The sequence below is a fragment of the Xyrauchen texanus genome, chromosome 2 (genome assembly GCF_025860055.1).
Source record: "Xyrauchen texanus isolate HMW12.3.18 chromosome 2, RBS_HiC_50CHRs, whole genome shotgun sequence".
Classification (NCBI taxonomy): domain Eukaryota; kingdom Metazoa; phylum Chordata; class Actinopteri; order Cypriniformes; family Catostomidae; genus Xyrauchen; species Xyrauchen texanus.
In genome coordinates, this window is record NC_068277.1 from 33,162,899 (window position 1) to 33,189,681 (window position 26,783).

At 36.7% G+C, this 26,783-nt stretch overlaps 2 protein-coding genes across 3 annotated transcripts in view; one reads left to right on the forward strand and one right to left on the reverse strand.

Moving 5' to 3' along the window:
* The window catches only part of esrp2 (epithelial splicing regulatory protein 2), a 32,628-nt gene extending 22,098 nt beyond the window's left edge, over positions 1-10,530 (forward strand). Inside the window, exons 11-17 of one of the 2 annotated variants that reach the window (XR_007972448.1) lie at positions 130-366; positions 1,427-1,625; positions 2,417-2,606; positions 4,734-4,917; positions 5,616-5,649; positions 8,009-8,110; positions 8,676-10,530. Coding sequence is in view for 1 of the 2 variants with exons in the window: in XM_052148116.1 (XP_052004076.1) it covers positions 130-366; positions 1,427-1,625; positions 2,417-2,606; positions 4,734-4,917; positions 8,009-8,095 (897 nt within the window). In the remaining variant the exon portion in view is untranslated. The remainder of the gene's footprint in view (positions 1-129; positions 367-1,426; positions 1,626-2,416; positions 2,607-4,733; positions 4,918-5,615; positions 5,650-8,008; positions 8,111-8,675) is intronic. The other variant, XM_052148116.1, reaches the window with a different exon arrangement.
* Positions 10,531-15,738: 5,208 nt separating this feature from the next.
* The window catches only part of nfatc3a (nuclear factor of activated T cells 3a), a 106,583-nt gene continuing 95,538 nt past the window's right edge, over positions 15,739-26,783 (reverse strand). Inside the window, exon 10 of the mRNA XM_052154834.1 lies at positions 15,739-17,774. Coding sequence (XP_052010794.1) covers positions 17,695-17,774 — 80 coding nt within the window. The 3' untranslated portion in view covers positions 15,739-17,694. The remainder of the gene's footprint in view (positions 17,775-26,783) is intronic.

The following is a 26,783-nucleotide window of genomic DNA, read 5'->3' on the forward strand; positions in this document are numbered from 1 at the left end:
CTTTTATTAGATTAAGCCTGCCATTAGCTACGCTACATCTTGTATGAAACACCATTTTGTTCATGTTCAGAATAACAGCACTTTACATTTGTAATAATTGTCCTCTTTGTGTGTGTATTTTGGAACTAGGTGTTGAATCGTTACATGTCCACTCCACTGATCTCCACTCTGCCACCTCCTCCCTCTCCGATGGTTTCTATGCCGGTTCTAGCCAGCCCACCCTTCATTACTACTGGCAGCATGCGGGACTGCATCAGGTTGAGAGGTCTGCCATACACCGCTGCCATCGAGGACATTCTAGAGTTTATGGCCGAACACACTATTGATATCAAACCACATGGAGTGCACATGGTCCTGAACCAGCAGGTGAGAGGAACAGACACCATGAAGAGCTTTGTATGACTGGCGTACTGCTGTGTAACTACTGACATGGTTTAAAGTAATGCCCATCGGAGAGAACAGATTCTGATTTGAATTTACAACTGTCTGTCTCACTCTGTTCATAAGCTCATAGGATGTTTGTTATTATACAACAGTTTGTTCCAGGTCCTCAAATTTGATTGGACAGGTGGTGTTCTAAGAGTGCTGATATATAACAGCATTGGAACATTTGTATCACTCTGATTGTCTGTGTTTGCGATGTTCCAGACAAGATGTCAGTCTGTCTGTTGCTTGGTAGCACACAAAAATCAATATTTTCTCTAGTGTGGAGAAATATAGATAATATAACTGGTTGTGTTGTGTCTAAATTGGTAATCACTCCCAAGTTGTTGTGTATTGAACTGTTGTATAAAAGCAATATCACACTCATTATTGTACTGTTGATACTAGAGGTAGACTGATATATCAGTTTTACAGATTAATCGGCTGATACTTGCTTTTTGGAAATATCAGCTATCGGCAAAAATCTATGCTGATAGTTTCTTTTTTTTCCTTTTATTCCTCATTAGTAAACCTCATCTAGGAAAACATATACACAAACTCTTCATCTGGTGAATACATTGGCTGTAAGAAGTGTCATTTGGTGTCATGTCTCTGTCATTAAAAAATTAATCTCTGGTGTATTTCGGACTTGTTTAAAGTTGAAAGTTCCCCGTAATGCACCAAATCTTAATTTTTCTACTTATTTTTGTCTGTTTTTGGGATTTAATTAATTTTGGACTCGTAGTCTCAATGTCTGTGCCCTTCATGGTAAGGACAGACTATGATTTTTTTTTTTAAATGATTATTCTATAAATTGTTTTTAAAAACTATCGACCAATTAATCAGTCATCTGCATTTTATTTCCTTACCGCAGTTATTGGTATCAACAAAATCTACTCCTCGGTCGACCTCTAGTTGATACATGGTTAATGAAACTAGAAATATCACACATTTTTAGCATGACCTTGGTTCTCTCCCCACTCTTTCTTGGCCTATAATTTAGGGTCGTCCCTCCGGTGATGCCTTCATTCAGATGAAGTCAGCTGACCGTGCGTTTATGTTGGCTCAAAAGTGCCATAAGAAGATGATGAAGGATCGTTATGTGGAGGTGTTCCAGTGCTCCACTGAGGAGATGAGCTTCGTGCTGATGGGGGGAACTCTTAACCGCAGCGGCCTGTCGCCTCCTCCCTGCAAACTGCCCTGTAAGAGAGACTCCTCAAAGTTCCTGCAATGCAGTTGACTATTGTACCAGAACACATTCTGTTTGGAAAATAATAAACGGGAGTCTTTTTTTAATGTTCATGCTTTTAGGAAATTGTGAGCTATGCCATTACGTTGGGCTGTCATTTAGCATGAGCCAGCAGGTGTAATCTGTTCTGGTTAAAGAGATGCAGTTCTGTGTGTGTATGTGTGGATTGTTCTAGTCTGTGCTGTTTTACTCTTATCAGCTTGGCCGTTTGAGATTAAATTTCAGCTTATCTCCAAGAAAACATTGTGATCACCTATGTCACTGATCTAAAGGTGCAACATTTTGGCATTTAGAAAGAGCAAGCCAGTATCAGCACTAAAGTAAGGACTGTTTACTCAGTGATTTGATCTGGTTATTTGACCTTGGCATGAGAATGGGCCGTATGTGCTCAGGCCACATCAGAGGAGACTGTAGATGTCCCATGCCAGTTGAGCTAAGTATACATGACATGCACACACTCTGTAAGGTCAGCTGTGTGGGTGTGTGTGTCTGTGAGAGAGATTTTCCATGCTTACATTACATATATTGGTCTAAATATTTAAGTATTTCTGAGTACAGGGTGTCCATGTTTGTTTACTATATCTTAACTATATTTTAGCATAAGGTAAGTTCATTTCCTTTTGCACACTGAATTGTGGGGTGTCTTTGACTTGCTTTGTTTTTTAGTTTTTTATGCACTTTGAGATTTACATTCATAAGATGTCAGTGTGTGTTTTGCTAAAGCACTTTGTCCTGTTCTCTCAGGTCTTTCTCCACCAACCTACGCTGCATATCCGGCAGCTGGAGCGATGCTTCCCTCTGAAGCAGCGATGTTTCAGCCCCCTCTGCTGGCCACTCCAAGAACTCCACAGCCCCCAACACACAGCCCTTTAGCCTACTATTCTCCACCACCACAGCTTTACATGAACATGAATTACACTGCCTACTACCCCAGGTACAACAACATTTAACACTTGTAGCTCTGATTTAGATGAATAAACATAACACAATATATACAAAGAATTTCCCTTAGTTTATTGTCTCCATTTATTAACATTAGCATTTCCTTTATGGCATGTAACAAAGTAATAAGCCACAAGAATGTACCTTGCAGTGATTTCACTTAACTATGGTGTAGTTAGGCTTAATTTATATATATATATATGTGTGTGTGTGTGTGTGTGTGTGTGTGTGTGTGTGTGTGTGTGTGTGTAAAAATACTGTATATATTAATATTATTCATTTATTTATTTTTTGCTATACAATATTTCAGTATAGTTCACCCAAAAATGAAAATTCTCATTTACTCACCCTCATGCAGTGATGGGCAGTAGCTTTGCTACAAATAGCAAAGCTGTTAGCTTAAGTACTTTTCTGAGTAGCGAGGTGGTAGCTTTGCTAGTTTTTAAATCAAGTAGCTTTTCAGTAGCAAAGCTCTCACTCGCCAAAATGCTCACGGAATATTTTCAAACCCGGAAAACGATGACGCTGGTTGCAGTGGATCTACAATCAATGGAAACCAAACATGCTAATGCATCCTATCGTTTGCCAATGATGGAGAAGGTCTTTATAAAGTTCAACACGTTTGCAGCTTTTAAATGACTTCTGCAGGTAAATACATTTTCCAGCCAAAAGAGCATAAAAACAGTCATTAGCCTACACGAAAACACATAAAAAGGTTCTATGGCAATACCATGTACCTGGGAGCACCATGTTAATATAATATATGAATATGTAATCCTATATATATTTACCATTCAAGTAATATGCTATTTTTTTAAGTACTCTGAAGCACCATGAAAATATAGAATGGTACATAAATATGGTTGTTGTATTTCAAAGTACCATGGTATTACCATCTGATACCATCAGAAATCACATTGTTATTTCCCAGATGTACACACACACACACACACACACACACACACACAGAATTTGGCCTCTGATCAAAAGCTTCCAGTACATGCAACAGCTAGACACAGAATTACAGGATATAGCCTGTAATTCTGTTTAGCTGCTGTATTTCTGTATTGTATAGATTAATATATAAATGAAAAGTATACTGTATGTACGCATGCAGAGTTTTTAATACAGGACTGTGGAAATAAAATGCTTTAAATGGGAATGGGTTAGAGGTAGTAGTATAAATATGAAAAATAAAATTATAAAAATTGTGATTTTATATGTTGAACACATGGGTTTATATGAGTAGCATGTTTAAATATAAATGTACATTTTGTTTTTACGTGTACATACGGTACGTATTTCCACATACTGTATACTTGTATACTGTATTGCACTAAACTGTAATTTAATGGTATTGATAACCATCAGGTGAATAAGTCTTTTAGGTGCTTTGTCTATGACAGTATGCTCCGTGCATCTGCGGTTACATTTTAAGTAGCTTAAATGTAGCAAGCTACTTTTGGTGTGTAGCTTGCAGTGTAACTTGCTACTTTTTTCTGAAGTGTAGATTTGATCTTTTTTTGTTGAGAAGTTGGTAGCTTAGCTAGCTGCATTTTTTGAGTGCCCAACACTGCCATCATGCCATCCTAGATGTGTATGACTTTTGTTCTTCTGCTGAACACAAACAACGATTATTAGAAGAATATCTCAGCTCTGTAGGTCCATACAATGCAAGTGAATTCTAATAATCTTTTTGTGTTCAGGAGGGTGAGTAAATGATCAGAGAGTTTTCATTTTGTGCTCAAATATCCCATTGAATTGTAGGCTTTTTATGTTTTTATTGTAACAATTCAGCACATTATTACATAATTTAATTGATGTGCAGTCACAGGTGTGTGTGTGTGTGTGTGTGTGTGTGTGTGTGTGTGTGTGTGTGTGTGTGTGTGTGTGTGTGTGTGTGTGTGTATCGACTTTATTTATTTTTTTACAGTGGCTTTAAACTTGGCTCATCCAAAGAGAATTAAAATATGTGGTATGATTTGTTACATTTGTCACCATGTCTTATTATAATTTAAAATAAATCTAATGTCAACGCTTAACACAATGCGACCACTATATTTATCATTGTGGAAAACCGTTTTCCACTCTAACTCCTCTCTCTCTCTATATCCACTAGTCCTCCAGTCTCGCCATCCACTATGAGTTATTTTGTGGCCCCACCGGGTTCAATAGCAGCTGCTCTGGCAGCCCAGACAGCCCCTTCCATCCTGCCTCCTCAGCCCGGAGCATTGGTGCGAATGCAGGGCCTGCCGTACAACACCGGGGTCAAAGACATCCTCAGCTTCTTTCAGGGATATCAGGTGACTCTTCATTTCAGTACTCACTCATTCATTCAGATTCACCAAGTATCTGAGCTTCAGAGGAGTGGAGCAGTAAGCTCTAAAGGGTTGAACTTGGTACTCGGTCTGCACTTCTGATCTTGATTATTTTTTTGCTTAAAACTGATGTGTGTAATTTTTGGACGTTAAAATTCTTCCTTGGATCCCAATGTAATATGCAGAGCAATAAGTAATCTATTTTGGAAGTTGATTACACCTAAAGATATAACACTGTTGCTATCTGGTGCTATCAAAACATTCCTATATTTGTTTGAGCCCAGCCCGAAACAATAACATTGGCTCAACCAATAATGTGAGTTTGGGGCGGGTCAATCTGTGTGTACAACTAATGGAAGATGGGGGGATTTTTCTGGATTCTTTGAAAATGGTGATCATTTTTGCAATTGCATTTAGTGAATCTAGAAATTACACACTTCAGCTTTAAATGAAGTGAATTCACAGTACAATAAACCTTTGAGCAAATTAAAGATCTGCTGTTGGCCCTCTCCTGAAAATTCAGGACACTGGTTCTAGACTGTGATTATGTATGATTTTATAGACTTTTCACATGGCCTTCTATCTCACCAGCACATCGCTATAATAGTTTACATTGCATTATAGTTTTATTTAGCTTAGTGTTTGTGCTGAATCATTTTGTACATTTTGTCCCTCCTCATTAGCTGACACCTGATTAGGGGGAGTCTTCAGAAGACGGTATGGCACCTACACAAGGAGGATAGAGGGATGGTTACATGGAAATGAATGATGCTTTGTTGTGGGCACGGGTCTTTGTGTGCTTTTTCTCTCACAGTATGCAGTCATGGAGATTTTCAAGTTATTATTTAATAAAATGTTTATTTTATATTATTGTGGGGTGGGGGAGGGTAAATCTGTCTTCAGCATGTAGTGTCCCTGCCCTCCCCTCTGAGGTGTGTGTGATACTCTGAGCTATGCGTGTACCTGAGCTGTGTGTGTGTGGCGCTGTTCACAGAGTGTAGGACAGTGACGCTTGTGTAAAAAGCTGAATTCAGGTTTGACATCTGGCTGAACTGATGAAATGGATCCGAGCCCAGTCCACACTCCAAGTGTGCTTTTAACTTCTGAGACAAAATGCACACTACAGGCCTCTGTGTGCGGGAAGTGTTTCTTTTTGGCAGGTGGTTTGACCCCCCCCCTTTCTATATCTATAGTGCATTCATGCTTCCACAACTTGTGCGACCATGTTTGATGCATACTATTTTTTTTTTCCTGTTGTGCATTGTGTTTTGGGTGGTGTTTGTTCTGTGTGCTGTTAAAATAGATATGTTTGGGGATATATGGGTGTCACCTCTTGTGTTATGCTATAAGGCAATGAGCATCAGATCTGTGTTAGAATAAAGAGCCTTTTCAAGAATCCATGATAATAAGGTGACAATAGTTTTGTAACACCTGTAACCTATTTTTCAATATGGCCAAAGCCCTTAAAGGAATATTCCGGGTTCAATACAAGCTGGCTCATTAGACCGACAATGTTGATTACTACAAACATTTTTTTGACTTGTCCCTCCTTTTCTTGAAAAAAATCTGAAAAAATTGGGGCCAATTTTTGGAGGGTTTAAAGGCAGAAATGTCAAACTCATATTTTATTAAAACACTAGCATAACATTTTCTGTTAAAACTCATGTATTATGTGAGCTGCAGAGTTGTTTAAATCATTGTTTACTGGAATTATAGTTGTTTATGTCTTGTAGCTATACTTTTAAACGTTTATGGATTTTCCCCATTCACTTCCATTGTATGTGCCTCACTGGAACCCAGATTTTTTCTTTTTTTTTTTTCTTTTTTTTTTATTTGTATTTATTTTATTTATTTTTTAAGAAAAGGAGGGGCAGGTCAAAACACATTTTTGTGGTAATCAATATAATGTAAAAAATGCTGTTGATTGAGCTTACCTTGTATTGAACCCAGAATATTCCTTTAAAGATTCTTTACCTCACATACATTCAGTATTCAAACAAACACATACAGAAGAAATTAAGGGTGTGGATGTGATCTGACAATGATTTGATTTAAATATGATTCTTAACTAAATGTTGCGATGCATTATGAAAACTTTGAAAAGTCATGAAAATAGTTTGTCATGATTTGATTTTGTATTTATGTATATATATACAGGTGCATCTCAAAAATTTGAATATCGTGGAAAAGAGGAAAAAAACATTCATCCATAATTTTATTAAAAAAGTGGAACTTTCATATATTCTAGTTCTAATCTTGATGATTTAGAGTTCATGGAAATCAAAAATCCAGTTTCTCAAAATATTAGAATAAAGAATTTATAATAAGCCATAATCATCAAGATTATCATCAACCTTTCCACGTTATTCATATTTTTTGAGATGCACCTTTGTATATACATTTTCAACCAAATGTTGATATGATATGCTGCAATAGAAAATCTGGCCAAAATTTTTATTTTGTTGAGAAATGAATCCATAATACATTGGGTTTACATTTTTATAGAAATTATAATGGATTACTACACGGCTTGTAGTCAAATTGCTGCAGTCAGTTCAGTCAAATATGTTTTATATTTTTATTGACCACTAAACTAAATAATTGACCATGGTGTCTGGCGGATATCTGTCCTAGTTTCAAGTATTTTGAATCATTCCACTGTCTATATTTCTTGCGTAATATTATTATTATTATTAATAATAGAAATTGTTTCAACTTAACACAAGTATTTATCTGATTGGTTAGAAACCATGAAGTAGGTGGCATAAGTATAGTCAGCTGGTCATTATCACAAAATAAACTCATACTTATCACCAGGCCAGTGTCTGTATGTATAATGTGAGTATGTGATAATGACTTGGTAACTGTATATTATCCTTAAATATTGATCGCATTACATGCAATCAATGCATTGAATTTACATTGTCAGATCAATGCATCTTTACCCCCCTACTAGACAGTGCATACACAACTCTGCTGTCATCTGTTAATGTAGTACACCACTGAGAGAAGTGATGAATGTTGAATGAGTGTAAAATGAGGCCTGTAGCACTGACTTTGGCTCATTGTGCTGTAGTACGGTCCTGAAGACTACAGCAGCTTGGTTGGAGTGAATGATCAGGGCCAGAGTCTCTTTCAGCCTAAAGAGTGGCTGTGTCTGTAAGGGGAGCTCCTGCAGGTAAGCCCCCACCTCCGACCCCAAACCCATCGCTTCTGCATGGACAAACACTCTAAGCCGTCTTACTACCATTGCTCTAGGATTACCTTCAATCAGAAGTGGCGTGCAGAAATACTCTCTTGTCTTCTCTTTTCTTGTCTTCATCTTTGTAAAGCTACACTCTCTGCCTCTCACTTAATTAGTCCTAATATGCTTCAGAGGGTCTATTTGCTTCTGTTGAAAACCTTTAGTTGTAATGATGCTCTTTCTTTTTGATTTAACCATATTGGTTTGGGGTTTGAATGCCTTGTTGGGCAGCATCACTGCTGCAAGCCTCCTCTGCTTTTATACAGGTGTTCTAAAGAATCTCTACATATAATCATGTTCCTTTTGAGTTGATTTGTCATTTAATACTTCCTTATGTGAAGGGTTTTATGCAAGAATACCTCAATGGTACTTAACCCAAATCAAATCTTGTTTCTCTCAGGTTTCTATGCATGTGGAGGGATCTTGATCTTCTTAGACCTTTTATAAGCCATTCCAGTGGTGTTATTTTTTTTTAATGACTCTCTGTGTGTTTGTGTAGCTCCAGGCGGACTCTGTGATCATGCTGTATAATTGGAGTGGTCAGCGTAGTGGGGAGGCTCTGGTGACCTTCCCAAGTGAGAAGGCAGCAAGACGGGCCGTGGTTGAACGCTCCAACCTTCCCCTCTCCGGCCACCCCATCCGCCTGGTCTGCTGCGAGTGACCAAACACGGACCGCCACACCCACCGAGGGAGGACCGCACTTCACCTGTCTCACCTCTTTCTCCCTCATTACCTGTCTTATGGCTTTTTGGACCGTTTTCCCTCTGCTCTTGGCTGAAGGTTGTAGTTTAGGAGGGGACCTGACACAGAAACACTATGTATATGTTTATGTATATGTTAAACCCATGACAGCAAAGTAACAGTGCCTTGCTGCTTGTGTAAATGTGAGTATTTGTGAGAGAGCATTGGCATGCATGTTAACTTCTGTTCCTTTGTGTGTCTTTTGATTAAGAACTCTTTATTCTATTTCAGACTTTATATTAATCTATAGTAATGCCTTCAGTTTATACAACGAAAACTTCAGCAGGAATTGTTCATTTTGGTGCAACACCACAACATTTATCTTGCATACTGATATCATTCCTGAAACACTATGCCATGTAGTCCAGTAAACTAATGTTATGCCATAGTCTTTACCTTGCACTAGGGACACTACAAAAAAGTATTTTTGTCTTGTTGTCCTGTAAAATTATCAAAACATTCTTAAAACGTGAATTATTTACTTGTTAAGCTTAATGGAATAAGATATTAAGTCTTGTTTAATACATATGACAAAATGAATGAACTTTAGATGTAAAACAAGAAAAAAAATCTGCCAATGAGGTGGGCAAAATAAAAGTATTTTCCCTTTTTCTTCCCCTTTGGCAAACAGTTTTTTATTTTTTTAAGCATACATCTCACTAAATTAGATTTCTCTGAAAACAAGACTTCAAATCTTATGCCAGTGTGCTTGTCAAGTAAATAAATCACGTTTTAAGAATGTTTAGATATATTTACTGGAAAACAAGACAAAAATACTTTTTGCACTGGAACCGCATGAATGCTGTTTATTGCCATTTAAGAAAAACTATGACTTATTCAGCTGAATTTAAAGTGCAGTGGGATTCCAAGTAAAGACTACAACTATTGTTGCATGTAGAATTAAAAAGGGCATGATGGTTTTCCTAGAGCAGATGTGCACTGTTGGAAGGAAACAGCCTTAAAACATAAATGTGTACTCCCTAGAATTGCATGAACTGATTTTTAGTTTCATCCGTTCAGAAAGGGAATTTTTTTTATTTAAGTAAAATGAGTTGTTTGTGTGATCTGCATGCTTTCATGCTCGTTCTTTATAGATTGAATTGACAATTTGGCCACATTAGAGATTATGTGCAAATATGCCATGGTCTCACCTTGTTTTTTGACTCCCAAGAAAATGCAGGCTACTTCAGTTCTTTTCTACTGATAGCAGGCTGCTAGGATCATGTGCATTTTTTTTTTATTTCATGACTACATATTACCCAGAGTGCAATACAGGCTAAACAAATGGCACACCTCCCTAGTGTAAGAGGGGGCATTTTTCCTTTCTTTCTAAAATGTATGAATTGTGTATGTATGTGAATATGTGACTCTTATATGCAACAAATAAATTGATATTGCTCTGACATAACCATGTACCATAACCAAGTGGTACATTCATTTTATTTAAGTCTTTGTCTTTTATATTTTGTCGAGAGTTGTCATTTTCACTATGACACAGCACTCTGATATGCATGATTCTGATTGGTCAACCTGTGGCCTGATTGGCTTTCTGTGGTCAAATATTTTTGAATAATGGATGTCCCAAATGAATCTACATGCTCTGCTAGTTTTTGCTTTAAAAATAAAACATTTATTATTTACTAATTTATTTTTAAGGTTACTTTTACTCATTTAAATATTAGTTGTTTTTTTCAATACTAATTTAATTTCACTTCTATCAAAATGTATTCATGACAGTTTGCCTGACAGAACACTCATTCAGACTTACACATGGACGGGAGCAGGTGTCAATTTGTTCGTACGGACTAATGTTTTGAAAACACGAAAACTTTAATGAATCAGAAACTTAACAGCCTTAACAGTTCTTTGTTTCTGATTTAATGAATCAGAAACAAAGAACAACCTTACTGACGATTTACACAAAAATTTGTTCTGCTTGTGTTTCATGAATGAGCCCTATTGTCTGTATTGCACCTCATCCATATTTTATGAAAAATGCTCTTCCAACTTTTCTTGATTTGACTTTATGCATTAACATTACATTTTTAATGAAGAGAAACCATACCTCTGCCCTTAATGCCATTTAAAATGTCCCCTCTCCATTTTGGCTAGTATTATTTTCACATATTTTAAAATATTATTTCTAATTTCTTAAACATATTAATGTAATGCTTCATTTCCTAGAAGTAACATCCCAGGTTATAATGGTTGCTGAGCTCCAGGCATACATTTTGGCTTCATTATAGGTTATCCATAATTAGTTTAAACTGACTGATCTCAGTTCAGGAGACTCTGGGCTGTCATTAAATGGCTAATCTTTCCACACAAGGAGTAATGTGACAAAACAACATGGCGCCGACCACAGCGGAGTATGTCTTTTGGAGAAACGGCAATAAAACTACATCCGGTAAGAAACCTCATTACATTTTTACATTAAATCCTGTTTGAGTCTTTAGTTTTATCCAATATGTTATTTTAAAAATGTAATCGATTCATCGTGAAACAGCACACTGTTAAACACAACGACCACTATAGTGAACAATAGACACATTTTCCTTAAAATATGCTTATATTTACTGTGCATTTACAAGCAATGGATGCATCCAATAGCTGAAAAATGCTGCTTTCAGAGGCTTTATATGAAGTTAGGATGAAAACTCAATTTCTAACGGTTCTGAGACCAGTGCAGACAGACAGCACACTGGAGGTTAAGTCATTCACTAAATAGGGTGCAAGGGAGCATCCTATAACTCTCTATGCAGCTAAGTGCATTCAATCCAAACTTTCTATCAAAAGTTCAGTTTCAGGCTGCAGATGATGTTTGAACCACTAAACATGTTTGGCAGACATGCGACAATAGTAATCAGTACATAGATTCAGAATTTACTATATCTATAGTTTTTTTTTTTTTTTTTTTTTATTATATATATATATATGTGTGTGTGTATATATGTATGTGTGTGTATAAATATATATATATATATATATATATCTCTCTCTCACTGGTCCCTTACTTGTATAAGCTGTTATGTCTTGTTAATTTGTGTTTTGTTCGATTAAAAAACAAAAAAAAAACATTATAATGTATAATTTAATTTTAACATGGTTGGCAGTGATTGGGTGATGCTGGCCATTATTTTGAATCATAATTAAATATGCAAATGTTTTATGTAATGTCTGTAATGTCTCAAAAACATGAATAACCAACAGTTCTGGAAACATGATAAAAAAAAAAACATTATTAAAAAAATCTTACTTTCTGTAACTTGGTATTATTTAAATTTTCACAATTTAGTCCCGCTGTCCACATGTGTGGTAATACATTTTTAGGGAAACTATTTGGGCTAAAAAAATCATTTTATTTTTGGATGTTTCTTAGTGGCAAGTTACAAATTAAAAAGGGAAATGGAAAATGCACACAGCAGTCACGCTCGGGTCTCAGGAGGTTAAAATGTAGATTTTGGCTTCATCTTATCAAGATATTGTTGTAGAAATTTTGCTACTCATTGATCAGTGACAGTCATTGCAAGGGAATGCCCCTGTGTCTGAGGAATGCAGAGGGGGAGGATCTGCTTCTGTGGGAGACCTTGAGCAAGAGGTATATAAAACAAGTCAGCCCTCCCCTTCAGGGTCTCACTCACGGCACAGATTAACTCCTGTGTAATGACCGGGTCCTCCTTGCAAGAATAAATTCTTTTAAAAGACTGTTTGAGTCAGAGTGTCTCTTACGCAGTGATAATGGTTGGTTAATATTTTTACAAACTGAATGACATACCTTTATAAAATTATTATGGAAATGAAAATAATGGATAAAAATATACCTTGATAGAAATGTTTTAACTATCATAGCACATAAGTGACAGATACTGATTATTTGTAGCGCAACCTCTGATTGGGATAGAAATACCAATGGTGAATTAAATCAAATGTATAATTGTTATAAGAAAAGATTAAGACATCGTCACTGTCCGATGAAAAATATGTATCTCCACTTTTGGCAATTTTTACTTTTTACCACAGACAGAATGCGCCAAATGACCTTTTCTTACCGTTTGAATTATGCATCGAAATGACCAATGAAAAGATTTTTTTTATCAGGCTGTCTGTTTATATATATTTTATATATTTTAAGATGCAATGGATGATCAAGGACACAATGATCAGTGAGAGACTGTTGGGCATTTATTCTTTTTATTGATACACTACCTCAGAAGAGCCTATGCCTCATGGTGTTCCCTTTGATTCATTTCAAAAAGCACGGCAGTCTTAAAAATTACAAAATGTTAAATACAAAATTTACATGAAACAACAATACAAGGCTCCGTAAACATCAACCGAACCTGTAATTTTATGTTACAAACCATCCAACCCACCCAAACTTTAGGAATGACATCCATTTCAAAGTATCAAAAATAGAGTTCTGGTGTTTGTGTTGTCATCTGTATTTAAAATGGGAAAACATTGTTCGATCTTTGGTTTATAGAAGAGATCAAATATAGGTGCTTATCTAGGGGCCCTGCTTCTTCCTAGAATCCCTCTTGTTTTTTTGTTGTTGTTTTTTTATTCTGAAAATTGCTGTTCCTAATGGTGTGTTCACATACAACGTGAAGAAAATTTTCACCTCTCATTGCTCGCGTGAGATTAACCGCTGGATTATTAATGTGCGTTTAAATATGTGTTCACGTGAGTAACGCGAACCCACGAGTATTCCCTTCTTTTCCGGAAAATGACAAGAGGAGGGGCATCTACGAGTTGGTTCATAGTAAAGTACAACCAAATAGCTGGACTCAAGTAGACGCAGATATTTTCAGAACTGACCAGGTAACTTTCCTCACTTTCCTTCAAGCAATGTCATTTTTCATCCGGTCTCCGTACATGTTTGATGTTGTGTCATACAATTCCGGGTGCCCACACACCGCTACAACAATTTTTTCATCAATTTTCCCAGATTTCTTCTGCTACTATGTCAGTACGTCAGTGACATTAGACAATCTCAATGCTGATAGACTTTCGCGACAACGCGTCATGCAGACTTGCGCGAATGAAGCGATTTCACGCGTTCGAGTCAATAGTTCGCTTCGCATTGTATGTGAACGCACCATAAATCAAACCCAAACCTCATGACACAAATTCTCTAAAATTTAACTTAAACACAAGTCTTTCCCATTGTATATTTGACAGTTTAAAGTAAATAGTCAAAAGTGACATTGAAAACACCTGTGATTATATGCAAGTGAGTTTACAACACAATATATATGGAGTATAATACTGTATGTATGTATATATGGAGTATAATACTGTATGTATGTATGTATGTATGTATGAATATATACATATATATACACATACAGTATTATACTCCATATATATATATATTGTGTTGTATGTAAACTCTTGCATATAGTCACAGGTGTTTTGACCATTTACTTTAAACTGTCAAATATATGGTGGGAAAGCCTTAACTTGTCTAAACAAGCTTGTTACTCTTGCATCTATACAGTATATATATATATATACACTCACCTAAAGGATTATTAGGAACACCTGTTCAATTTCTCATTAATGCAATTATCTAATCAACCAATCACATGGCAGTTGCTTCAATGCATTTAGGGGTGTGGTCCTGGTCAAGACAATCTCGTGAACTCCAAACTGAATGTCAGAATGGGAAAGGAAGGTGATTTAAGCAATTTTGAGCGTGGCATGGTTGTTGGTGCCAGACGGGCCGGTCTGAGTATTTCACAATCTGCTCAGTTACTGGGATTTTCACGCACAACCATTTCTAGGGTTTACAAAGAATGTGTGAAAAGGAAAAACATCCAGTATGCGGCAGTCCTGTGGGCTGAAAATGCCTTGTTGATGCTAGAGGTCAGAGGAGAATGGGCCGACTGATTCAAGCTGATAGAAGAGCAACTTTGCCTGAAATAACCACTCGTTACAACCGAGGTATGCAGCAAAGCATTTGTGAAGCCACAACACGCACAACCTTGAGGCGGATGGGCTACAACAGCAGAAGATCCCACCGGGTTCCACTCATCTCCACTACAAATAGGAAAAAGAGGCTACAATTTGCAAGAGCTCACCAAAATTGGACAGTTGAAGACTGGAAAAATGTTGCCTGGTCTGATGAGTCTCGATTTCTGTTGAGACATTCAGATGGTAGAGTCAGAATTTGGCGTTAACAGAATGAGAACATGGATCCATCATGCCTTGTTACCACTGTGCAGGCTGGTGGTGGTGGTGTAATGGTGTGGGGGATGTTTTCTTGGCACACTATAGGCCCCTTAGTGCCAACTGGGCATCGTTTAAATGCCACGGCCTACCTGAGCATTGTTTCTGACCATGTCCATCCCTTTATGGCCACCATGTACCCATCCTCTGATGGCTACTTCCAGCAGGATAATGCACCATGTCACAAAGCTCGAATCATTTCAAAATTGGTTTCTTGAACATGACAATGAGTTCACTGTACTAAAATGGCCCCCACAGTCACCAGATCTCAACCCAATAGAGCATCTTTGGGATGTGGTGGAACGGGAGCTTAGTGCCCTGGATGTGCATCCCACAAATCTCCATCAACTGCAAGATGCTATCCTATCAATATGGGCCAACATTTCTAAAGAATGCTTTCAGCTCCTTGTTGAATCAATGCCACGTAGAATTAAGGCAGTTCTGAAGACGAAAGGGGGTCAAACACAGTATTAGTATGGTGTTCCTAATAATCCTTTAGGTGAGTGTGTGTATATGTATATATATATATATATATATATATATATATATATATATATATATATATATATATATATATATATAGTATAGATTCAAGAGTAACAAACAAGCTTGCTATTTGTATATTTCAAAATGTCACACCATCATTTGTCTTACCTTGCATAGCCTAATGTATTTGTGTGCTTTTCACCATTTATATTCAGAGTTTTTTTTTATAGTTACAAAAACAAATATCTACAATTCATAGGATACAAATGGACATAAGCCCATACACACAAAACCGTTAAGACGCTTGCTCTGTGCATGAGCAGATACAGATCTTGACACACAGATGTCTGGCATACTATTCTATGAATAAGCATTTCTACAGCATCTAGTCTAGAGGCATCAAGGTTTTTTTAGCAGGTTTCTTTTTTTTTTTTAGTTTTTTTGTTTAGTTTTTTTCTTAAAGGCAAAAGGCAGGTTTATAGTGCATAGCAGATTTTTTTTCTTTTTCAAACATAATTAACAGTCACTGTTACAGCTATAAGTCTCAAAGACTCAAAAAGATAGAACAAAAATTGTTTAATTGACTGTGCAAGTTTTCTAGAAAAAAAATATTTAGCCATTTGCAAATCAAAATCTTAAGGCAGTGAGCCAATACAATTCATAGATTTGCCTGAGCCAAACCAAAGACCTGTTAAAAACAAACAACATCTGTGTCTGCAGTGTCATTCCTCTGTGCCTGACTCAATGCAAACACAAGAGCAATTATAACCCAAATTTTGAACAAAACAATCACTATAATTGTCTGAAAAGGATTGTTGAATATTTGGATTGGATCACGTCCCAGGATGCAGTGAGGATCACACTATACTGAGTAATCTAAAGTCTACTTGATTGTCAGATGCAACCTGTTGTAGCCAAAAAAAAAGAAAAAAAGAATTCAACCAATTAAATGCGATTGGTTCCCTGACATCAAACTTACAATGCATTCGAGTTGTCCAAAACAACACGTTTATGCATAATTGTTTCTCTAATCAAAGGCACATAGAGAGGTCTCAGCATAGTCAACATATTATCATGTTGAGTTCAATATCTCCAGACCTTTTGGTTTTCAGTCATTTTTGAGTTCACCTTCCCATGCAACATACATTTTGTCTTTATAGTCTGAGAACAATCCATTTGACTTGAAATCACAGGACTGTGAAAATAATATTCAACCAACACAATTCACAGCACTCCAGATCACAAGATGTAGGTCAGCTACTTTGAAGTATAAAATACACAAATTGCATTCAAGAGTGTCCTCATCTAAAACGGATAAAAGAAAACAATTAAATCTTTTTTTGATCACCATATCTGCTACTACATAAGGCATTTGTTGAACCTGAAGAGGAAATGGGCCAATCATTTAACAGATTATCTACAGCTCAGAAAGGTCACTAGACATGTGGAATGTTGCATGTTATTTCTACAGAGTCTGTGCAGTGCCCAAGGACCTGTCTACTAGGGGGCAGCACTGGGAGAATGTGTGCTGAAAAGCTGCGGCGTTTAGGCTGGTAAAAGGTATGAATTGTGGGCATATAATATGCTTCTAACACCCCTTTGCGATCCAACTAAAGTGACTGTAGGCTTGCTGTTTGTACTGCATATTCTGCTCCGGGATAACGGTACTCAATACAAAGGGTTAATCTGCAAGCTACAAATAATACATCATGCTGTCAGAGAGCCCTGAATTATTGTTTGATTTCCAGGAGAACTATGTGTGCCAGACAACACCAAACCAAGTGTATTCCCACTCCCACATTTGCATATGTATGATGAACACACATCTAATTTTCCTAGTAAGCGCGCATGTGCCCCAACTCTTTTTGTTGTTACTGTGTGTTGAGTGTGGTGAATTGAGAGGAGGCAATAACTGTTTTTGCAGATTCTAATGCCTTCTGGATCCAAGCTAGAAAACGTCTTTCCAGGACTAAGCCTGATCAGGACAGACGTGGGTTTGTGTGGAAGCTCGTTGCCTGGATCTGGAGTCCTGTGAGGATTGTCTGAGAGTCTGACGTGGGCTAGGACTGACTGTGTGCAGCCGGGGAGCCCCCATGAGCCACAGGGGCCTGAGACATGTCTCTGCCAATGATCTCATTCACTGAAATGACAAAAAACAAGAATCCATTGTAATTAACAAAAATGAAAAAGGACAGAAATGGCAGAAGCTAAACTGCATGAGCTTAAAACAGTTAGATTAATTTGTAATAATACAACAATTAGTTTTTCCTATTCTGTATCTAACCATTGAAGGGCAGTGTTGAGCTATATAAAGAAGAGCAACAGAATCATCCTCAAGGGCTGATGGAAATAAAAGACAGCTAAAGTGGGGTTGACAGAAAAAAGAAGTAAACTTACGACTTTGGCATATGACTCACTCAACAAATGTAGAGAGAGAGAGAGAGAGAGGACTATACAGTGACTATAGAAGTGTAGCTGCAGTGTCTGTCATCTAGGAAAAAAGTGTAAGTGTGCATCCGTGAGTTAGTGTTTGTGAGTGTGCAAATTCTGACAGTGGCAGACTTATTAAGTTGACTACAACACAGACAGTATAAAACCATCCTCCTTATCTTTAACAAAAGGGCTTTGGTACAGGCAGTTGCACCAGATCATTATACGTTTAATGGCCTTTTACTACATTTCCTTTAGCCTTTTAGAATGGCTTTTAGAGTGCTATGAAAGCCCTGTATAAAATTGATCTGTTGTTAAAACATATGTTCTATATCAGGAGGCACTGGAGCTGGAGCAAGTGGTCTAATTACTTTAGCAGGCTGGGAGACTGATGTTAAACAAGCAGCCAAACACTTTTTAACAGGACGACTCAGCAGGCTTCTGATTAATGCAGTGAAAATGCGCACATTTTGACCACATGCACTTTTGGGTAAGCATATTTCCTCAAAGCGTCCTTAAACAGCTGAGATATAGCGAGGATAACTGAGATTGTTATAAAATGCTGAATGCAATGATAAAACTTTACAATAAGGTTGTATTTGTTAACATTACTTACCCAGTTGTAAACAAACTAACAATACTTTTTCAGTATCTATTAATATTAGTTAACATTTATTTCTACATGGGTCACACATTTATTTATCCAGATCTTTTAAGTTATTAAAAAATACATAGAAAATCTAATTTACACAAAACAATATTGATGACAATGTTTTCAATTTCTGGGTTCATTTTTCAAGTTAAAATTTAACTTGAAAAATATGTTTAATAAAAAAACAAATTAATAATTAAAGTTGCATGTTGTCTTCGACTTGGACACTGTGTCCTTACCAGACGCAACGCTAATCAGAGTTTTATCAAAATTTTTGCCCAAACCAGCTGCAACATGTGATGAGCAACAGGGCATTCTATTTTTGGAATGGTTTATATTTCTGTTATGTCGCACCAGGCAATCCGATCAACAAATGGGTCATAAATCCTTCTCATAACATATATTAACGTGGATATTTTATTTTGGCTTTGCTATATGCAACGCATCATTTAAATGAATAAAAACTGACCGAGTACCGTTCACGAGACTCTAGACTGTAGTGTGCAACGGATGCAGTGCCAACAAAAGTGCCTCTGGTAAGAAATCTTTACGTTGTTTTATTGAAACCTCTTTGGTTGTAAAGACTAGATTCTCTAGTTTTGTTTGATATGCTGCTTTAAAATATCTGTTCATTTTTCACGTGTCAGAGCACTGATAAACATGATGTCTACATATGTGGAAACTGGCACTTAATTTCCTCAAAATTTGAAAAACGATTAGAAACAGTTATTTTGAATAACTTTCAATTTTAACACATCTGTGGGTCATTTCATGTAATGTTTAATTTATTTATCACACTGCAATTCGATTCTATTCATTAGTTAATGCATTACAATACACCGTACATTTTTACATTGAGAATAAATGGGTTCAAATATTTATTTATTTTTTGCTTATTTATTAACAAAAAACGGTTCAAAACAACTAGAGTTTGGCCGATGGTTGTTGTGTCTTGCTGTCTTCAGTCGGAGTTCACACACACACACACACACACACACACACACACACACACACACACACACACACACACACAAATGGTGGAGACATACTAGCTCCCTTAGACTTTCCTGTCACATGGAGATCGGCGAAATAACAACAGGAGTTGAATTTGGATGCAGTTCATTAAGTAACTTTGCCCTGTGAATGTGTGATTTTGTGTCTTTATCCCCTTGTGGCTTGTATGTCAATACACAGCTTCAGTGATAAATTTTGCATTCAGTAAACTGTTCTGATTTTATTATCATTTATCATTATATTAATGTCTGAATATCATGGTGCTGTGTCGCGTCTAGTGTGAACAGACAGATTTCTGGTCGCTAGAATTTGATCGTGTCTGGTTAGGACACAGTGACACATAGTGGCATGGATGCAACATCATTCAAACGCAAAGGTTTTCAGTTAGTAATGCCATTGTAGAAATGCATACAAATCAAAATTACAGTTAATTTCTTAAGAAGTACAACTTTTTCTTAAGAGTGTACCTTATGTATGTTCAAGAAGCAAAGTAAATGTTTTACACGACACAACAATTTTAAAATAATTAAATCAATCAATTTTGTGGAAAATGTTACAAATGTTTTTCAAAAATGCATTTAACTAACATGGATACAAATATTACATTTCTACGAATGTGTTTTAAACTAGATTTGTTAATTGATTTCTCATTTTTAACATCTGACATATTTATTTGACTATACTGATTAACTATCCATATGCAAATACATCTTTTACATTTATTTTTGTAAATGCTAACATTAGCTAATACAATATGAACTAACATGAACAAACAATGAACAAATTAACATTAACCAAATAATAAATGCTGTAAAAAGTAATTGTTCATTGTTAGTTTGCAAAACCAAATGCATTAACTAATGTTAGCAAATAGAACCTTAATGTAAAGTGTTACCAAAAATAGAGAAATAGAGAGGGAGAGACAGACAGAGAGAGGGAGAGAGGGGAAACTAGGGAAAACACAAAGTTCCTTCAAGTTTATTGCTTTGTGGAAAAAATTATAAACGTTGTTCATTTCACAGAGAGGGCAGGTTTTGACACACACCACAACATTCAATCACCAGATTTCCAAGCTTGTCATAAGAGTAAAAAAAAAACAAATCTATAAAAGGTGATGACAAATCAGACACATTAAACTAAGGAAACGCTGCAGAGCAGATAAATAGATTGGACTGTTGATAACCTGGGGCCTCAGGTATCGTTTATACTCAATGGGTACCTGCCTCTGCAAGTGACTTAATATTCCCTGCATTCCACATCCAGACAATCTCTCTCAATGCTGCTGCGAGCCGATGCCTTACTGGGATGGACCAGGTTTCACTAAATATTCTGACAGAACTAAAAACAGGTGAGCTCAGTCAAAGAGAACAAAGTCATCAAAGTCTGCGCTCAACACTGGATTACAGCTGAGCTTCTTTTAAACCAGCATCAATACAAAAGCCATAATACTGACATAAACAGTCATTTGGTACCAAGACATCAAAAGGCAAAGAGCTGGACCTAAAACAGTCCTAAAAATAGCATTGTAGGTCAAGTAAAGAATATATGTGTTTAAATGAAAGTGTGTTAAAAAGTGGCAGACCACCATGTAAAGACTATAATGATCAACTCAAAGTAACAAGGATCTCCTATATTAGCTTTTTTTAAGAACATTCAAACTGTCCTGAGGATTTGTTGTATTTTAGTAGGTCATATTGTAAACATAAGTCTACTGATGCTTGCCTAGGATTACATCTCTTTGGTGTTTAAAACCCCCCGAAATGACTACATTTCATATCGGGCTATTATATATTTGCATAAACGTTGTGGTTGTTTTTGAATACTATATCTTTTGTTGCTTTGTGAGCATCATTTGAGTTTGAATATGTTATTGTTGTGTTGTTTTTTCCTGTGCTTTGTTTGCCATTTGGGTATTTATCTGGGTTAGCTTTGTGTGTATTATTATTATTTTGTGTGTTTGTAATATAAAGTTGTATTGTCACATTGTTGTGTTTGATGTTATTATTTGTGATGGCTTTGTATGCAAAAGAATGTCTGTGAGTGTTTCAAATGAGCGGCCACTGTCACAGATCATCCTGTTGGCGTAGGCGGCTCTTCCTCTTGCATGAACACACTTCACACATACAGACCTACTCTGGGCTGATTGTGACTTCTGTTTTAAAACCCACTCAATCAGCCTCACACACACACACACACACACACACACACACACACACACACACACACACACACACACACACACACACACACACAAACCTGCACTGCACAACCTCACACACATACTGAATACATGTAAAGTGCAGCATCTCCTGCTCACATAATATAACAGTTTACAATGCAAACTACTCTAACCTGCACTAACACACTCAGTCTGTAGACAACAAGATATCTGGTGATATAAGTATAAGAAGTATAAGACTGTGTAAACTTTATTAGTGTAAGATATTAAATATGTTTATATATTATTATTTTTTAATAATTTCACAGAAACAACTTTTAACATTCAAAATAAAGCTGCAGCAAAGTTGACTTAAATGCTAATGATATGGGGCATTAAACATGAAACTAAACATTGGGTAAAAAAAGGGTAAAACTGTACGCTTGTATTTTTAGCACAGTTTAAGTACACAGCAAATCAATAAATACAGACAGCAATTTAAATAGCGCCGGTGGTGTGTCTGTGGTATTGGCAGATTTTTAAGGCTGCTGCTTTTGAGCAGAGTAATTTTAGGAAAGACAAATATGTTGCCTGCCACAGTATTCAATTTTCTTTAAAGAGCACTTTCTTAAGAAATACATAAAAAATATATTTTATTTTCTCCTTTTGGATCAAAAGCTTTCTCTCTCTCTCTCTCTCTCTCTCTCTCTCTCTCTCTCTACACACACACACTTCCCATTTTTGTGTGACAAAAACACTTTTTTGATTCTCATGTTCATTTGAGCACAAACACACTCCCTGCCATTTGAACGTGTGCTCTCTTTATTCAACATTTGGCCAGTCTGACAGCAATTCCACAAAAACACTCACCAACATTACATAAACTTTACAGTAGCTTACAGTTAATTATATAAAAGCACAATGTGTAAATCTCAACCATATATTGAGAGTGTATCTAAACAGAGACACTGTCGATATTAGTGATACATCTGACTCATTTGAATACGGGAAGTTACGGTGCAATATATCGCAATATAGCAGCAACTGACTTCAGAGGTTTCAGCATCGTCTGTCCCCACATGTAAGAAAGAATGATTCATCTCAGTCTCTTTCACATAATGTTTAAGCATCTCAGTGTGGAGTCTTTAAACAGGGGATCCTCTTTGGATGAATGGAGGGGGCCATCCCTTATTAACATAATACACAGGGTTCAAGTCTTGAGAGCTTGCGCACAGCCAAACGCGAAGCTTGAGGTAACTGATATTGTTTTATGGTGCTTCCCCCTCAAGGATGTGAATCACTGGACTAGCCACTGCATTGCCTGACCGTTAACAGTGGCATCTATTGAGATAAAAAGGGCCGTCACAAATGGGCTATCTGACAGTAACAATGACTAAGTGATTACCGTCACTCCTTATTGCCTCACTATAGAGTATGTGCTTCTACAAAAAGTTTTTACTTGTTTATAACTCACTACAACAACATCTCAACCTCAATTTCAAAACAAAGCTATTTGATTTTCACCATTTTACTTGAAAAAATATATATAGTTACATGAAAAATGACATTAAAAATAATGTTTATCAAAACTGAAGTTGTTTTGAGAAATAAAACATCTTCTTTCTATTCCATTGATGAGGAGCTAAAAACGGCTTCCAAAAGATCCTGCTGCATCCTCAAACAAAACAGAGATCCTGGTATAAAATTGATAACCTTATTTTTTCCTAAGTAAAAAGCAGCTTATGTGATATGTTATGATGGAAAGTATTATAGCAAAGCAAGACTGACTTCACCGCCTGTTTCCTTTATAAAAAAAAAAAAAAAAAAAAGTCAGATGTTTAAAGGAACTGATCTTCAACTGATCTGAAACAACAAAGCGTTAAACGTGAAATCTAGTCTATGTTTAGGGCTCATTTATTGTTCTTTTCCTTGAAGACATTGGCAATGAGAGGGGATTCACTTGTTTTCTGAACTTTTTGCACTTTTAAAATAACTCAAACAGAGTGTATAAGAAAGAGAAAGAGACAAAAAGAGCAGTCAATTTGATCTGTGAATCATACGTGGATTCCCCATCTGAAGAGCCAGGCGATGATTCACCCCCCTTTTCTCTGACCAGAGGTCTGAGCTACCTCTCTAACATGTTTAGTCACTAGCTTTAACGACCACAGCATAGCCATGTTTTTTTTTTACCTTGTGCGACCCCACGTACACATGTTTGGATGTTGTATTTTGTCTCCGTTATGCACAGCACGTGATTTAAATTAATTGTAACAGACTGATTCCAGTTCAGGAGACTCTGCACTGTCAGTAAAGTGTTCAACTTTCGACATACAGAGTCATGTGACAAAACGACATTGTGCCAATCACAGCGGAGTTTGCCTTTGGATTAAATGGCAACAAAACTATATCTGGTAAGAGACCTAATTAAGTGTTTACACTGAAACCTGTTTGAGCCAAAATATTAACGTCTCTAGTTTCATACTGTATACCATTTTAAAATATGAGGGATTTATTGTAGAACGACATGCTGCTAATGACAATGTACACTAATGTGTACATTAGCAAATCTTTTCCTAATAAATCCTTTATTTACTGTGAATTATCACATTGAGAATCAATGGGTTCATCCAATAGCTGAAAAATGCTGCTTTCAGAGGCTTTATATGAAGTTAGGATAAAAATAAGGTGCATTTCAAACTGTTCTGAGACCAGTGAAGTCAGACAGCACACTGGAGGTTAAGTCATTCACTAAATAGGGTGCAAGGGAGCAACCTATTGCTCTCTATGCAGCCAATCCAAACTTCCTATAAAAAGTTCAGTTTCAGGCTGCAGATGATGTTTGAACCATTAAACATGTTTGGCAGACATGCGACAATAGTAATCAGTGCATAGATTCAGAATTTATAAGGTATAATTTCATTTTAACATGGTTGGCAGTGATTGGGTGATGCTGGCCATTACTTTGTACCAGAATTAAATATGCAAATATTGTCTGTAACATCTCAAAAACATGAATAACCAACAGTTCTGGAAACATGATTAAACATTTACTGACTTTTAATAACCTGGTATTATTTAAAATTTCACAACTTAGTCCCATTGTCCACATACGTTGCCATCAATGTTAAGAAAAACTATTTGCTCTAGATTATTTTGCATGTTTATTAGGTGCTACTAGTTACAAATAAAAAAGGGAAATGGAAAATACCCACAGCAGTCACGTTTGGTCACAGGAGGTTAAACAATACATTGTAATGCAGAAACCATAAAATAAATAAATAATAATAATAAAAAAGTTTTTCTAGAGTACATGCGAGGGTTGCACTTTACTGTGTGTATAACCAATTGACAAAAGTGTTCCAAGAATGAAACATTTATAAAAAATATTTTGACAGAGGTGTTCAAGGGAGTTTGAAAATCTACTGAAAACAGTAGATTACCCCCAGATGAACAAAACAAAATGTTCCAAATAAGTTTAGGAAGGAGCATGTTTAGATAACAAAAAAGTTCAAATGATTGAACCACAAATGGTAAAAACACAGCCGCATGCCTCACTCCTTTCCACGATTATTCCGGCATCACTCCTCCACTCTTACTTTTTTCTATGTCTAGGTCCAGAAATGAAATTTTGATCTGTATATTAGAGAAAAGAAAAGAAAATGACAGAAAGAAATCTGCACAGGAGACTAAAGCTTCCTTACAAAACAAAAAATGGCAAAATTCTAATCAAATCATTCAAAACAAAGAAAGGTAGAGAAAAGAGAAAAATACATAAATAAACACATCATAGGGAGCAAAAATGACAGCCAATGAATAACTCTGAGTTAAGAGTTTCCTGGTCAGAGAGCTTACTCCTGTCACATAAATTCCCACAGATCTTTGTACCAAGCCAAATCTCTGCAGCCAAACACCACAGCAATGCAAACTGGACTGACCACAGCGCCACTGTCTGCCTCCGCCAAGACCTCAAAATTATGTTCCTGTGTCTGTAATTGTGCGGAAAGATGACACAAACCAAGGTTTCCACTAGTTTCAAGAGAGTTCGTTGATTGTTTTTAACGAGATGCATTGGGTCCAGAGCTCAGTTTTTCCCCCTTTCACACACTCTTTTTCCTTCAGAGATGAGAGGAGTCTTGTTATTAATTTGACACAGCCGTTTAGCACTGGCTAAATACTACAGACCTGGAATTTGTTGCATGAAGGAATTTCCGTGCCCACAAACGGAAAGAGGGAACCAGAATAAGAGATGGCTCATAGCAGCACAGAATAGCATGGTGTTATAAGGGCTAGCACAGACAAGACACTGATTTACACATCAAAAATAGGGCCAGGAGGGGTTGTTACCTCAGAAAAGTTTACATGTCAAAATTATGAAGAGACAGGACTAACATCTTTAATCTCTCGAGGGAAACACAGAGCTATAAGCTCTATGACACTGCGCAGGAAAGAGAGAGAGAAAAAGTGTGCATGTGTGTGTATACAGTAGGACAGGGATACAAAACCTAAACAGCAGGCTTTGCCTATTATTATCCCAGATCAGTGCATTCATGCCAGGGTGGCAGCTGCACACAGACATCTAGGAGAACAAAGGAGCACAAGCACACACCTGAGTACACTCTATGGCCTCATCTCAAACACGCTCCTTTGTGAGGACATTAATTAAATAAATACGCAATTAACATGGTGAAGAGGAGAGGACAGGAAGTGGAAGAAAAAAGAAGAAGGAAAGATGAGGGAAGAGCAAAGAGGAAGAAGAAGAGAAGGAAAGGAAAGAGAGGTGGAGGAGAAGAAGGGGAGGCACTAAGACTCCTGTAAATAGTGACACTTACTGCTCTTTCTGTTCAGCACAAGGGAACCGATCCAAACTCATCAGGGAAAATATGGCCCCAAAACTA